The following is a 15,596-nucleotide window of genomic DNA, read 5'->3' as shown; positions in this document are numbered from 1 at the left end:
ATTCAAAAAGTGTGAGCCCCACAAAATGTTGTGTGTGTAGGAAAGTTTGTTGTGTCATATTAAATGACAAATGCAAACCCCCTTATTTATACATTAGTTCTTATTTTAAATTATTAAAAAAACTTAAAACTCACAAGTTTAAATAAAATATATTAAAATACATAAGAGACTTGCAAAATTTTCAAAATAAAAAAAATATATATCCTTATCAAATAAATTTTTAAAAATTAAATTTTAAATCCATTGTTAATATTGACCGTCGGTGACCAGTGATAATAGCGCTTGGTAAGGGTAGCGGCGACTAGTGTGATGGTGGCAGTGATTGTGGGGCTGGTGGCACAGGTGGTGGTGATAGGGCTAGGCCGAAGATGACTAGTGACAATTATGGCAGTTGACTGTTGGCAGAGGCGGCGGTGATGGTTGGTGGTAGGTGATTGGAGGTGCCAGTGGCCCAAGGTGGTGGTGACAGTGGCCAATTGAAACAACGATGATAATGGTGATGACTAGTAACTCGTAGTAATGCCGATAGTGAAGATAGTGGCTAAGTGATAGCTGATGGTGCAGATACTGGGTAGTAAAAGTGGCTAGCCCATGATAAGAATTAAGAGTTAACCATCACTCGTCCAACAATATTCATAAGAAAAATACATAACTATATTTGAAATGAAAGGGATATAACATTTGTCATCGTATCATGTCTAATCCTAACATAGTCCTCCCTTAAATCGGAAAACTTATCATATCCTGTGGATTAAGACATAATATAATAATCTATCCTGATCACCACACGTCGCTAAATGTCTTTCCAACATACTAACAATCGCTGCTATATGATAAGTTTCTCAAATTTAACACTAAATAGGAGACTGGGGGAGTGTTTCTTGTCACAATTCTTGCAAAGGAGAATGCAATTAACCACCATCTTCAGATCTTACAGAATATTAAGAATCACTGCTATTTATAAATGAGAATTTAACAAATTTAATACTAAACAGGAAAATGTGTAAGAATGTTACGGATCATACAATCCTTGCTTGGGACTAGGAAGTATGAGATCAATTAATAATGAATTATCGGGTGTACATATACCCCAAAAAAAATAAAAGCAGTTCAGTATCTTGTTTAGAGGATTCAGAATAAACCCTTTTCCTAATCATGGAATATTTATCGGGTAATATATACAATGGCCCATTATTTGCAGAACCTTGGAATGCAAGGCATATTGCGTATCCTAAGGCTCGATCCAGAGGAACTGCAACTGCATGGGGACGGTTATCAACCAACATATTCAGATACCTCGCCACTCATCAATGAGACCAAACAAGAGCTTGAAGCATCATGGCTCTGATACTCGGTGGATTGAGCTCAGGAAACACCAGGAACAGTGGGCGGTGTGGGCATGTGTCCGAAACTTTCATCTCTAGGTCACTTTTACTGTCACAAATGAGAGGGGCACAATTTGGAACCAATATGAAGTACCCCAAATAATATAGATATATATATAAATTTAATGTCTCCTTCTGAACTTCAGACTTGAAACAGATAGAGGGTTATGTATATTTAACTAACAAAGTTGAACACGCTAGATGTTATGAAGTCATAGGGATTCAGCTAAAGTTAGGATAATAAGCAGACCATTAATTTCATGTTAAGTGGGAGCAATGGCCAAAATTTAGGACAAGAAACAACTATCTCATAAACTTTACCACATAGATCCAGTAACCACAATAAAACTAAGGAATTAACATTTCTTCTATCATATGAGATAGTTATCTCTTATTTAGGGTATTTTAATAAAATTCATGATATAAAAGAAAAGTAAAACTTCCAAACTCTAGGAGTGTTAACGGGCCAGGCCGAGCCAAGCTTTGGTCTTAAAAGGTTAAGTCTGTGTTTAAATGTGTCTGACCAAGTCTGTTACCTGTTATGAATATAATTATCGACATGTGGCCTGACTTATTTACAAAAAATAAAAGCCTGATTTAGCATGTTTAAAAAAAATAAGACAACAAAAATTTATCCAAACAGAATATACAGGACTAATAATTCTATAAATACTCATAAATTCAATGTATATCCAAACAACATAATATAGAACAAAATCATTCAAAAAAATTGTTTAACCAATAAAATAAGGTGAAATGGATTGAGAAGAGAGAGGACTATTACAAGTAGTATAAAAAATTAAAATTAATATACCAGGCCAGCCTGAGAGGCTATAAGGTCGAGCTTTTGAATTGGAGCCCAAGGCTTTTTATTAAACGAGCTTTTATACAAGTTCAAGTCTGGTTCCAACCAATTTTAGGCATGTAAGCTCAGGCCTTCACGAGCCGAGCCAAAGGCCCCTGAAAAGCCCGTGGTTCGTTTATCACCCCTACAAACTACACTATATTTTTTTCCTAATCCCAAAACAACATCGTATTGGTAAACACTTTTTTTCCCTAGAACGAAAAACAATAAAAAAAAAAAATGATGATTTTCAATTCTCAAATATTATTAACCTGAGTTGTAAATGAAAAAAATCAAATCTAAAAGACTAAAACTTAAAAGTTGAAACTTGAAACAATACAATTCAAACTTAAAATACTATAAATACATAAACTAAGACAACTTCAAATTGATACCCAAAAGGAAGCATCAACTCTCAATTTAAGTGATCATTTCTCTTTGATTTGAATAATGGTGTCAACTATATATAGTCTTCAAGTTAAAATGCAGACCAAACTGTTAATTAACTCCAGTTTTACACAGACCAACTTGCTAACATGATTGTAATACGATTACATGATCAAATGATAAAAAAGGAGAAACTACAATGTATTCAAAGAAATAAATTAACGCCCCATCAGAAGATACTAGGAGACAGCAGACTAAATAAATTAAGACCTGGCAGTTTCACTCAGACACATCATTCTGTCTATGCCCGTCTGGCAGTGAATCTACCAACTTTTTCCCAATTAAATGATGAAGAAGCACACCTGCTGCCACACTAACATTTAAGCTTTCCACGGCCAAAAATGACAGGAACTCTTTACCAGAGTTCTCACAATTCAAACCAGTACTTTCACCTTCCAATTCACTAGTATTTAAGTCAAAAGGAATGTTCCCAGGAATCCTAACTAACTGAGTACATGATCTCTCCACCAGAGGCCTCAAACCAGTGCCCTCACTGCCCAAAACAAGAATAGTTGGAGGACCAGGCACAACCTCATCCAAAGAAATAGCTTTAGAGGAGACAGAGCCCCCAAGAACTCGCCAACCATTTTCAGCAGAAGACACTAAGAATTGCATCATATTCTTGCAATACCTAAGTTCCATTAATTCAAGCGATCCTGCACTTGCTTTGCTCACAACACCGCTTAATGGGGCTGAATTCTTGGCACATAACACTATCCCAGAAGCTCCAAAAAAGTAAGCAGACCTAATTATTGCCCCCAAATTCTGAGGATCAGTAACTTCATCCAAGGCTACCCAAAGGGAACCCTTCCCCTCCTCAATAGAAACAGGGTCAAGTTCCTTTATTTTCACCATCTCTAGTGGCGAAGCATCTAAAACCAAACCCTGATGGGGACGGTTATCAACCACCATATTCAGATCATGTTTTGATGCTTCTTTTATACTTAAACTGACCTTTTCAGCAAACTTCAGAACTTTCTCAAACCCTTTCTTGTCCTTCTTCTTCCTGTTGTTGCTACTCAAATCCAATCCTTCTTGCACATACAGTGCATAGAATTCCCTTCGTCCAGCTGACAGTGCAGCCAAAACTGGACCAACCCCATAAATTCCCTCACCAACAATCTTCGGCATAGTGGATTCTGTGGTCTCTTTCCATGTCTTCCTACCCCAATTTTCCTGCTTATTCCATCTTCGAAATTCAGGTCTTTCTGATCCAACTTTAGCTCCCACCATCCCCTTGAACCTATTCTGTATGTTATCCCACCTAGGATCGTCAACAGCCTCCTCCATTTCATCATCAACCCCTTCTTCTTCTTCTTCATCATCATCAAACTTCCCATACCTTCTACCATGATCACTTCTATGCTCTCTCACCTTCTCAACCACCCCATTCTTCCTTTCTTTACTTGCTGCAGCTGAAATACCATTTTTTACAGAAAATGTTGCTGCTGTTGATCCCGGCTTTGATTCTGGAACTGTTGCTTTCTCTAACCTTTCAATGGATTGCTCCCAAGAGGACTTACTACTTGCCTTCTTTGCTGACCCCTCCTGATTAGAGCTACTAATCTTAGTCGTTTTTGCTTTCTCCATCACTTTACCTTCCTTAACTTCATTAGCAACTAACCAAGGAAGTTGCTTTTCAGCACTTCCTGCACCACAGAAACTTCTCGCGCTACAATGTCTTCTAGCAATTCGCAGCATCAACCCATATGAATTCGCTAATTTTCCCATTTCCAAGGATCCAAATTTATAACTGGGCTCGAGTGAACTGGGGTTCTTCAAGATTGGTTTTTTATGAGAAACAAATGGTAAAGATTGGGACTTTAAGGTGGGAAGTGAATTAAAGCATCTGGGTTGCGAAGAGATTTTAGTGGCGAGAGGAAATGCCTGAGCTTTGGAAATATTGGTATACATTGAAATAGCAGGAGAACTACGAAGTTTACAAAATGGAAACCCAGGTAGCAATCTCAAATATTGATACAATGGATTAGGGATGGAACAACCATGTCACTTGCAAAGAGGTGAGTTTTAGAGCTACCATGAAAGTACCTTATCCGCGTTCCATTGATGTGAAATTAGGGCTTTGTAGTTTGTACAGAGTCTACGAACATGAGCGGATATTTAAGAATTTAACATAGAGTTTAAAAAGCGCAAAATAAAAAAATAAAAAATTAACTTTACAAACTATAAATTTGTCCAACAATTTAAAATTCTTAAAAAATAAAAAGAATATAAGGAGTTGAATTATATATTTATAGTAATCAATCGACATAAATAGTATATATTCTTATTAAAAAATTATTAGTGTAAGTTCATAAGTTCATTCACTAAAAAAATCATTATAAAATTGGGTTCGCAATTTCTGCAGATATAAGTTATCTGTAGTAAGTTCAATACGATATCGTTTTGGGGTGGAAATTATGGTATTTTTGTAATTTTAATTTATTTCAGGGTTATTATTTTCTGTATAATTATAGTTTTTTAATATTTCAATACTTAAACGACGTTGTTTTGAAAATAAATACAGATAACTTATGTGCATATAGAAATATTTTTCTGTATAAAATAATAAAAAATATAAATTTGACCTCATCTTAAAATAAAAAATAAAAAACTCTTAATATATATAGTATTAGGTATTATGATTTTTTATTTTATTTTCTTTTTGTAATTAAAGAGGGCCATAGGCCCGATGGGTATTGTAAACGGTCATTCTCTGTTCCAACAGGAGTAATTCCAGCAAATTCTCATGAATGCAAAGATTATTTTTCATCTGGGAGTTTGTAGATGAGAATTTTTTTTTTTTTGAGAATCTCAATTTTTTAAAAATATGATTTTTACCTTCAGTTTACGATAATATCTGAAAATTTAAAATTTAAAAAAAAATTAATTTCCAGAGAATCTTAAAAAAAAATCACGTACCAAACGGCCCTTTAAATGATATTTAGTAATATTCTTCTTTTTTAATTTTCTTGAAATTAAAAACTTGATAATTCAAACATGACTAAATTTTTATTATTATTTACTTTTTAAAAATACATGTTACATCGTATTAGTCGTCTATTTATAAATAGATCAAATCAGTTTACCAGGGCATCCCTTGTTGATATTAAATTAGTATTTCAGTGTTAACTTTTTGTTATCAATTTTGTCCTTAATAATTACATCTAATTGGTCCTCGAAATGTAATATACCCAATAAATAAGATATTTGATTATAAGCATTAGTTAATTTCAATTATTACATAGTAATGGGAAATTTTATCCCAGCACACTTAAAATATTTAGGAATTTTATATAGACAAATAATAATAATAATGAAGAAAAATATTTCACTGAAATTCGGTGGTCCCATTTAAAAAATATGTGACATAAATAGAAATGTAAATGAAAGAAAGGAGAAAAATTAAAAAAAAAAAAACCTCACTTTTCAATAATGAGAATGTCATTTTTTTTTTTATCTCCTTGATTATTTTATCCAATACTCCATGAACCGTTGGATTCCATTTCCCTTCACAACTCTCAAGTCTCAAACATCGTCCAAGACAACAACAACAACAACAGGATAATCGGACGCGAAAATAATATATTATATATATGTGGCAATTAAAACAATAGACATGCCATTACCCTCGTATCCGCCACTCCTACATTTCCGTTCACTCCGCCGTCGTATCCGCCACTCTAACACTTCCCTTCTTTCTATCGCCCGGCACTTCATGGCCGCCGCCGAGCCCATAAGCCCATCAAACACGCGAGTGGGCTGGATCGGCACCGGAGTGATGGGCCAATCCATGTGCGCCCACCTCATACGAGCCGGTTACAGCCTCACCGTCTTCAACCGTACCCCCTCAAAGGCCCAACCTCTCATCGACATCGGAGCCCACCTGGCCCAATCCCCTCACGCTGTCGCCTCCCGCTCCGACGTCGTATTCTCCATCGTCGGCTACCCCTCCGACGTTCGCTCCGTCCTCCTCGACTCCAGCTCCGGCGCCCTCGCGGGACTTCGCTCCGGCGGAATTCTCGTTGACATGACCACATCGGAACCCTCCCTCGCCGTCGAAATCTCCTCCGCCGCAGCGTCCAAAAGCTGCCACTCCATCGACGCACCAGTATCCGGCGGCGATCGCGGCGCAAAGAACGGAACCCTAGCAATCTTCGCCGGAGGAGACGATTCAGTAGTTGCGAGGCTGGAGCCATTGTTTAGTTTGATGGGGAAGGTGAACTACATGGGTGGGAGTGGGAAAGGGCAATTCGCGAAGCTTGCGAATCAGATAACGATAGCTTCGACGATGGTGGGGTTGGTGGAGGGTATGGTGTATGCTCACAAGGCTGGTCTTGACGTGGGTTTGTACCTCGACGCTATATCTACGGGTGCAGCGGGTTCAAAGTCGCTTGATTTGTACGGGAAGAGAATCCTGATGAGGGATTTGGATCCAGGGTTTTATGTGAACCATTTTGTTAAGGATTTGGGGATTTGTTTGAAGGAGTGTCAGAACATGGGTATTGCTTTGCCTGGTTTGGCTCTCGCTCAACAACTTTATGTTTCTCTTAAGGCTCATGGTGAAGGTAATTTGGGCACTCAAGCACTTGTTTTGGTTCTTGAGCGACTCAACAATGTTTCTCTTGCACCCTGAAAACAACATCCTTTCTGTTCTGTGCTGCTCTCTGTATCAAGTAATAAAATATTTGGTTGTTGAGTTTGATTTCTTGTGCATGGTATGGTGGACTGCTTCATTGTAACTTTTTACTCATGTATTGTATTTCTGTTTATATGATATCACTTTTGCTAGTTTTTATTATCAAGCATTAGCTTTCTACTAGGTGCTATGCTCTCAAAAGATGGGACTTGTGTTTCTTTCCCAACACAATGAGTCCACCTGCAATGTGAAGTTTTTTATATTATGGCTGATGTAATTCAGACACCTAATGTCGTGAATTGAGAATTTAGGCCATTGAGAATATTTCCTACCGATTTAAAAGTGAAACTCGTTTGATCATAGCATTATTGTATCAGTCCTGCCAAAGGAAAAGTATACGCTGATGATGTGGTATGGAGGAGAAACAAGGAAACATTGTTTTATGAATAATGATACTTGCATAGACTTTATCCTCAATCTTTTGGCGTGCATTGGAGTATGATGGATTTGTTAAAATAAAGTATGTGCAAGTATGTTACTGAAAGCTTATATAGAGCATAGAAATGTTGAAACATGATCTAAGTTGGATCCAATTCTAATTGTTCAATAGGCTACACTTGATCTTATTGATATGTGATGATTTTAGTTGGGTCAATTTAGATTATTTTGCTTTACTTTTAGTTTTAGGAGTGCATATGTGAATGGTGGTTTCAAAAATTCCTGCTAAAAGGTTGTAGCTGGCCGTAGGTTTGGCCTTGATATATGAGTCTTACTATTGAGAGCTTTCCTTCTATCTTAATTATCCAAAACCTCTAAACATTTGTTTCATTAGTTAACTCGGACCTTGATATAGTCCGATCTACATTATTACTCTTTGTAGGACCCAAATTCGGAGGAAAAGATTTGCTTTTAAATTATCTTTACTCTTGTGCCTTAATGAAGCCTTCAAAGGTTAACAATTCCTACTCATTGTCATCATCAAACTCCTAGTTTAGTCAAATCTATTTGTTGCCCAAACATTTCTGGAGTGGAGCAATGGAAGGAACATTTGCAACAGCATGTTTTGTGATCCACTGGGGAAGGACACAGAATATTTCTACATGATTGTCCTCATTGTATGAATGGTTTTTTTTGCATTGTAAAACAAAAAATTTAAGCAATTACCGCCAAAATGATTGTGTATGTCATTTTTATAGAAGCATGTATCATAAAACGAAACTATTAAGTGCAGGTCCAGCAAGCCGGTAGATGTATCGGTAGGTAATCAAAATCTTCATCCCTGAAGTTACCTCTATATTTACTCGATCATAGGTCCCTGAAAGATAGGAATACTGATAAGGATAGCTTGGTAGATTGGCATCCCTTGCTTCCCAGTCCAAGTGTCGGATAATAATACTGAAAGATGACAAACGACTGGGGCTTCTCAAACTTTTGTCTTGATTTCAGAATAGAAATCAATGTAACTCATAGGAGATATGACGAACGGCAAATTGAGACTAACAATACCGATAGTTGGTTCGTAAGGAAAATATAATTGGGTTTTGGTTGAATGAAGAACAGAAAAGCTCTTGGGGGGGGGGGGGGGGGGGGGGGCGTTTGGTTCAGAATTTTTTTTTGGAATAGTAGGAAAATGAGATAGATAGAGAAATGATTAGAAAGATAGATAAAGTGAGATAGGTAGAAAAATATAAAAAAAATTTGTTTGATGGAAAAAAAAACTTTACTAGGAAAATTAGGTAATTTTATGAAATCAACAGTGCATTAAAAGTCATATAACCGGTTTTTCGAAAAATCTCACCTTCAATTTGGGTTTCTAAAAAGTGCGGATATCTATGTTTCTCATAAATCCAGACAAATTGGATAGATGGATTTTTGATGAAAAACGTTGAAACAAACATGGTGTTTCTAAAAGTCATACTTGAGAAAGATAGATATCCGCTAAAAAGCTCCCAACCAAACATCACCTATTGTTTGTAATTTGTCTAGTCTTTCCCACAATGCAGCTATTATGCCGTGAGCAGCTTATTTCTTCTCCCATACATGGCCAACACACTTTAGTACTCTATTTTGTATGCTCTTTAGTAAACTCTTTCCAGCCTCAAATTCTCGGAATACTAAATAATTAAGAAACAAGTTCGTTACATTACCATTATCAGCCACGTGTCAATTAATTAACTGAGAAAAAAAACTTATCTTTAAACAAAATGAAATAAAAAAATACTATAGCCCCAAATGTGACCCAATGGCATATTCAAGTTTTATTTTTTTAATGGTAATAAAAATAAGTTACACCAAGATTCCCGGAAGATTAATTTATTCGGTAAATACAACAATTATACATACAATGAATATCTGCCACCGTCAGCAATCATATATGGAACAGTCCCCTTTTCGGGAGTAAAATATACAATATTACTTGTCAGCTTATTTCTTATTTTAACCTTTTAGCTAGGCATCCTTAAAAACAGCAGAATTTCTCAACATGAGTCTGCAGTCAGCTATTTATATATCTTCAGAATATGCTTGTAGTTTTGTTTTAAGTTTTCCTACATCAATCGGGCAGCAGACATTTTTCCTCACTTCCCAGACATCATATTATGTTAAAATATGATAACTTCGCTCGTCATTATAAGATGCTCTGGCGTTTACCAAAAAAAAAAAAAAAATGCTCTGGAAGCGGTAGTCACTCAAAATTATCACAGTTGTGTTTCAGACAGGATAATCAAAATGGAAGGGTTGCTCAGTTAAGCAAACAATAATAACAACAAAAACTCTTCGGTCTTTATTTTGTTTTGGATACATGAGGAAGGACTAGAATACATACCACCTAACACAACTACCCACACCCCTCACCACTAGGCTCATCCTATTCTTGATAGCTCAGAAAAGCTACGAATTAAAAACTTCTAGGCTTGTCAACACATTAAGCCCTGATTTATTCTCGCTGAAAACAGACTACATTCCGCAAAAGGTGACTCTACTCACAATTAAGTTTATATCTTTCATATTATTACTTAACGTAAAAGAGATAAACCCTGCAACCAAAATAATGAATGCCCCAGTTGCCAGCACAGGAGCTGCAAGGTTGCAGTAAGAACACAGAGCCCTCCTAGATAACCCCCACCTCAGATAAAAAGCTCTGTAGGACCAGTAACTAAGGCATCTCTGCTTCAATGTTTTGATCTATTACGTATGCAAAAATTGAAACTAGTATTACACGTCTTTACCTTAGCAATAACTTCAAGACTCCTCCACCACTCCCAAATACTGGGAATGAGAAGCTGCCAGAAGAGCTGCTCCAATGCCAGAGCCATCATTAGAATGCTCAATGACAACGGTCTCAGCTGCCTCATCTCCCAGCAATTCCTTCAGTGTGCTCTCCAAGCAAATTCTGAATTTACTGTAATGTTCAAACAATCCTCCATCCAATGCTATCACTGACTTTTGCTTCTCCCCAACCTTAACTGTGTCTCTTCCTATTTTCTTAATGATGCCCAAAATACCAGCAGCAGAAAGGCGGGCGCCACGAGTAGCAACAACATCACAGAGTTCCACAACAATCTTCCTCATTTTTAGGGATGTATTAGAGATCTGACAATAAAGAAAGCAGTAAGAAAACTTATCCACTTCCTTTGAGGGGTCAGAAATGCCAATTTTTATTGCCCTTAACATAATATGCATGATTTTATTTTAAATAACAAATAAAAAAGAATAGGTCCTGAGAGTTTAACTTTAGTTTATCATCATAATTTCCAACTTTCAAATGCAATTCAAGAAAAAGCAATTCATAAGATGTGTGAGACATGAAAGCCATATTTCAACATGGTAAGTAGAGCATGCATACCTCTAATATATCCCTCAATTTGTTTCCAACCACTTTCAGATCTGAAGTTGTATCATGGTGCATGGCAGACATGTCAGGTGTCCTAATACAAAAAGATGTCAAAACCCTTAAAATTCTAATACAACAAAAAACAATGTGTTGCAGTGAAGAGTTATACAACTCAACGATGCAAAATAGGTGATACAGTGTAAACGAGAGAATGGAAATGACATGGTGAAAATGAGGAGTGAACACCGTTTGTATGTTTTGTTGGTATGAGAATACAAAGAAAGAACTGAAAATGGAAAGGCCACCATTTGCATTCCACTCTTTGCAAAAAACTTTCATCCCAACTTGGGGTTCAAAATGAGGTGAAAAGTAATGCCAACAATCCCAGAAAAATGAAAAATAATAAAAAACAAAAAGTTATTTTCTTAAATCTTAATGGTTCTATTATTGTTTATTTTCATTTGAGAATAATGTTATCAGCATGAAACATGTTTAGTCATCCATGCTTTTACCTAGAATGAATAAGGGGGATGAAAATAATTTCAATCCATACCATTTTTCCCATTATTTACACAGCATAAACCTTTCTGTCCTCCAATTTCACTTTTTCTCCTATCCCCACCTCTTGTACCAACTACCCCAATGACAACCAAATCTAGCATTGCATCATTCTTTTCCTTATTACAAGTTTCAAAACAAATAAAATGCTGCACACATGTGCTAATGGTGTGGTCGCCAATCAACAACAGCAAGAAATTTTGTATCAAGAGATCCTGAAAAATGAGATCCAAGAAGAAAACAGGGGAATGGAACTCTATCAAAATTAAATACATGATACTAATATGGTCCATGTGAAGAATTCTGAACAGCGCATGCATCTTAATTTCAAGCAATTAATAAGCAGGCTAACTATCAGAACCATTATTGGCAAGGTAGATATGCAAGAAAAAATACCTGGCAAAAGAAGGCCAGAGAGCAACATAAACAAGTATCAACCTAGACAAATAAAACTGGCTGTTTGACGGTACACATTATCATACCTAAGTATGAATGGAACTTTCAGTTTGGGAGGGACAGTATCTCCAAAAAAGTCAGCCTCTTCAGCCATCTTCAATAAAGCTCTCCTCACAATGTCCCCCAAATACATGCCCGAAATCAACTTCTCAAAAATCTGAAAACAATAGTGGAAGAATGTTACAGATTCACATTGGTTATTTAAACCAATGAATATAATAGATGATCATTACCTGTTCTCCAGGGTTTAAGCTCTCAGTATCTAAAGCTTGATCATATTCTGTTAAAGGAAGATGTGAGGATCGGAAATTACCCCACTCCATGTTTATAACCTATAGTGTTTAGAAGTAATCAGCATGCTTTGGCACCAGCAAATCAATACCAGTCTCTAGTATCACAGTAAAGACAGTTCTATCACACAAGAAATTAAGAGACATAAATATTCATAACCTACTTACCATCTCTCCTGATTTCGGTATAAGACCATGCCATTTTGGAATAGCATGTGCACGTTCTACATATGCTGCATTTGTCCCAGTACCAAGAATCACAGCAGCAATGACATGCTGATTGTAAAATTTGCCTCCAGCTAATGTTCCAATGGTATCGTTAACCTACATCACATCACCAAGTTAGGTTTTTCCGGTTTAAGATATTAAGATGCCAAGAATTATTAAAAATAAAAAACTGACACCATGAAACCTTATAACTCCCAAATTTCTGTCAGGCACAAACAGGAAATCATCATTCTCCTATCCTGACTAAAAAAAATCAAGAAATCATAAAGAGAGGAGAGTGGGACTGACTAGAGCCGCAACCCTCATATCCAGACCAATTTTTTCCATGGACTTGGTTAGTTGTCCCACCACATCTTCACCAACCTACAAATAAACCATAAAGGAGTAACTGTTAGATTACCATGCTCAGTGAGAGAATAGCTGATAAACAAAGAGAAAACTAGCAGATGAGAGTTCTCTCTTTGAAAAGTTATGATACAATTTTGAACCATAATGAGGTAAGCAATGTAATATCTGGACTCCCAAAATTTAATACCACAACAAAAGGAGTGTCGTAGTTTGTGTGTCAAACTGAAAGAGAGTCATGCAAGTCTCAGGACTATGGATCACAGTATGATCAAGAAAAATGACAACAAGAAAGAATCGCAACACAAACAAAATTGAATGTAACATAATCAAGGTAAAAAGAATTACTGCATCTTCAATATTGAAACCCTTAGTCCACTTTATTAGTGTCCCAGATACAATTGATGTTTGCTTCACTGGGAATGAGAACGTAAAACCCAGCTCTCTTTGTCTGCCAGGGGGAGGATGAAAGTCTTCAGGTTCTGAACCAACAAACTTGGCAAGAGCTGCTGCTATAAAATCAAATAATCCCTGTAACAACATAATGAGTATATATCAGAGTGTAGCCAGGATCAATACTCTGATAGATTTCCCATAGCATACTTACATCTGCAGAACCAGTCATCAAATTAGGAGGAATTGAAACTTCTTCAAACTCTTGGTTGACAACACGTTTCTCTTTCCCACCTAAGTGTACACGAAGGACACGGAAGTTTGTGCCACCAAGGTCCAGTGCATAAAAGAGTCCTTCCTCATCCCTGTAAATAATGGAGGAAACCTTTAAGAATAACAAGTTCATATTTCACAAAATTTATATTTTTGCCATCAACGAGACTACAATGTAATACTTAATCATTCAAAACTTTCTTTTTCTGCATCTTGACGTGGGGTTTTTCACAACACAATATCAACAATCAAATGTTTTAGGAATAAACATTTATCATCAAGTGGGACTGAACCATTAACAAGTATCATCTGACCATTCTACCATATAAATCATGCTTGAGATCCAAAACCCCACCATGTTAATAAACAAGAAGCTCTAGTCAGCTGCTTTTTTTCTTTTTTTAACAAAAAGGTATAAACAAGTAAACTACTACTGAACAAATTTAGCCTATACATTATATCAGAACATAGAATATATTAACAATAAATTAATAAAAAGAAATATATTAAACATGTCAAGTATAATAATCATCAATGTTGCAGTGATAAAGACAAACAAACAGACCACAAATCCGAGACCAAGCTTGATCCTTGAGTGTCTCAAACAATCAGAAATAACAGATATTATATTGATATTGGGAAGTTAGCCAATTGGGATAAAGAGAGAGAGAGAGAGAGAGAGAAGATAAATCTACGAACCCAGTTGGGAGGTTATCGACATAGCTGATTAACATCTTGAGCTTGCTACCACCTTCAGATGCGAGACCCGCATGCATCTCAACATCCATAGCATCAGCCACCTGTCTAAGCTTCCCAATTGGGGTCCCACACTTGTTCTCAAACTCCTTCAATATTGCTACGGCACGAGACCACTTTCCGGAGCTTCTCATCCGGTGGCGCACCACCAGCGCCGTCGCGGCACAAACAGCGACGGCGCAAACAACGGCAGCTCCCACCGCGACCTTCCCCATCACTCACTGAAACAATAGCAATCCAAATCCACAAAGTCGCAAACTTTTTCCCACAGTGACGGAAACCCAGATTGGCTTAAGCCGAATTTTAATGGGAAACTCGAAGATTCTTATTCATGTGGAATAGTGAGAAAATGACAGCAAAGGTGAAGTGAGAGAGAAACATAAACATGAAAAATAAAATTACACAAAAAAAATATGAGAAAAATCCTAGATCTGTCTCTGTGGGCTCAAAATGGAAAATTAGATAACGACCAAACAAAAATGAAGATTAGATTAATTTGATCTATTTTCTTTTTCCTTTTTTGAAAGAAATAGCTCTTTTCTTGAATTATAAAAAAAAATTACAAACAAATCTACCGACATTATAAGCGAATTAGTTAAATATTCAACTATTATTTAATCATAATAAGAGGTATTAAATTCGAATAATTTAATTATATTTTTAAAAAGGTTTTTATCATCCTGCGAAATTGATTTTTGTTTGTAGAGATTAATTTCATATAATTATATTTTTTGTTGAAGATATTTATACTTATTTATAGGAAGTAATAAATTCAAGAAAAAGAGATAGTAGAAAAGTACATTAAATATTACTTCATTACAATGTATTGTCAAAATTAAAAATTTCATTTCATTTTCAATAAAGTTATAGAGTTTTATTAATCTCATGTTAATGGAGATAGTTATTTCATGTCATAGAGATAAATTTGTGGGCTTCATCACCTGAAAAAAAAAAAAAGTGACACAGTTATTGAAGGGTGTGTAGAAGGAAAAACTTATCTTATGTAACAAGAGAATAGTTTTTTCCAAAGTTATATGTGTATTTGTTTGTTTGTTTTGATGTATAAAAAGTTTATGAGAAATATTTTTCTTATATTATAGCAAAATTCTTATCTCATGTTGTGGAAATAAAATTATAGTGAGACCCACAA

At 36.0% G+C, this 15,596-nt stretch overlaps 3 protein-coding genes across 4 annotated transcripts; 1 reads left to right on the top strand and 2 right to left on the bottom strand.

Annotated features, from left to right (window-relative positions):
- Positions 1-1,011: 1,011 nt before the first annotated feature.
- LOC133313749 (uncharacterized) lies at positions 1,012-4,750 on the bottom strand. Of its 2 annotated transcripts, none has more exons than XM_061515157.1 (2): positions 2,887-4,750; positions 1,012-1,434 (listed from the first exon to the last, which is right to left on the bottom strand). In XM_061515157.1, the coding sequence occupies exon 1, from the start codon at positions 4,588-4,590 to the stop codon at positions 2,896-2,898; it is 1,695 nt and encodes a 564-aa protein (XP_061371141.1). In that variant the 5' UTR covers positions 4,591-4,750; the 3' UTR covers positions 1,012-1,434; positions 2,887-2,895. The 2 variants fall into 2 exon arrangements, with proteins under 2 accessions (XP_061371141.1, XP_061371142.1); XM_061515158.1 differs by having other exon boundaries at positions 1,012-1,428.
- A 1,460-nt stretch (positions 4,751-6,210) lies between these two features.
- LOC133313757 (probable 3-hydroxyisobutyrate dehydrogenase-like 1, mitochondrial) lies at positions 6,211-7,649 on the top strand. Its single transcript, XM_061515167.1, has one exon. The coding sequence runs from the start codon at positions 6,296-6,298 to the stop codon at positions 7,310-7,312; it is 1,017 nt and encodes a 338-aa protein (XP_061371151.1). The 5' UTR covers positions 6,211-6,295; the 3' UTR covers positions 7,313-7,649.
- Positions 7,650-10,044: 2,395 nt separating this feature from the next.
- LOC133313741 (hexokinase-1-like) lies at positions 10,045-14,776 on the bottom strand. The gene is made up of 9 exons (XM_061515146.1): positions 14,390-14,776; positions 13,632-13,782; positions 13,373-13,555; positions 12,968-13,042; positions 12,620-12,775; positions 12,395-12,493; positions 12,188-12,318; positions 11,160-11,241; positions 10,045-10,906 (listed from the first exon to the last, which is right to left on the bottom strand). The coding sequence occupies exons 1-9, from the start codon at positions 14,659-14,661 to the stop codon at positions 10,556-10,558; spliced, it is 1,500 nt and encodes a 499-aa protein (XP_061371130.1). The 5' UTR covers positions 14,662-14,776; the 3' UTR covers positions 10,045-10,555.
- Between the last annotated feature and the right edge of the window lie 820 nt (positions 14,777-15,596).

Source organism: Gastrolobium bilobum, unplaced genomic scaffold, assembly GCF_033153095.1.
Source record: "Gastrolobium bilobum isolate Gb01-03AN ecotype WA unplaced genomic scaffold, APGP_CSIRO_Gbil_v1 utg15927, whole genome shotgun sequence".
Taxonomy (NCBI): Eukaryota; Viridiplantae; Streptophyta; class Magnoliopsida; order Fabales; family Fabaceae; genus Gastrolobium; species Gastrolobium bilobum.
The sequence above is the reverse complement of the archived record's forward strand: the minus strand, read 5'-3'. Positions and strand labels throughout refer to the sequence as shown.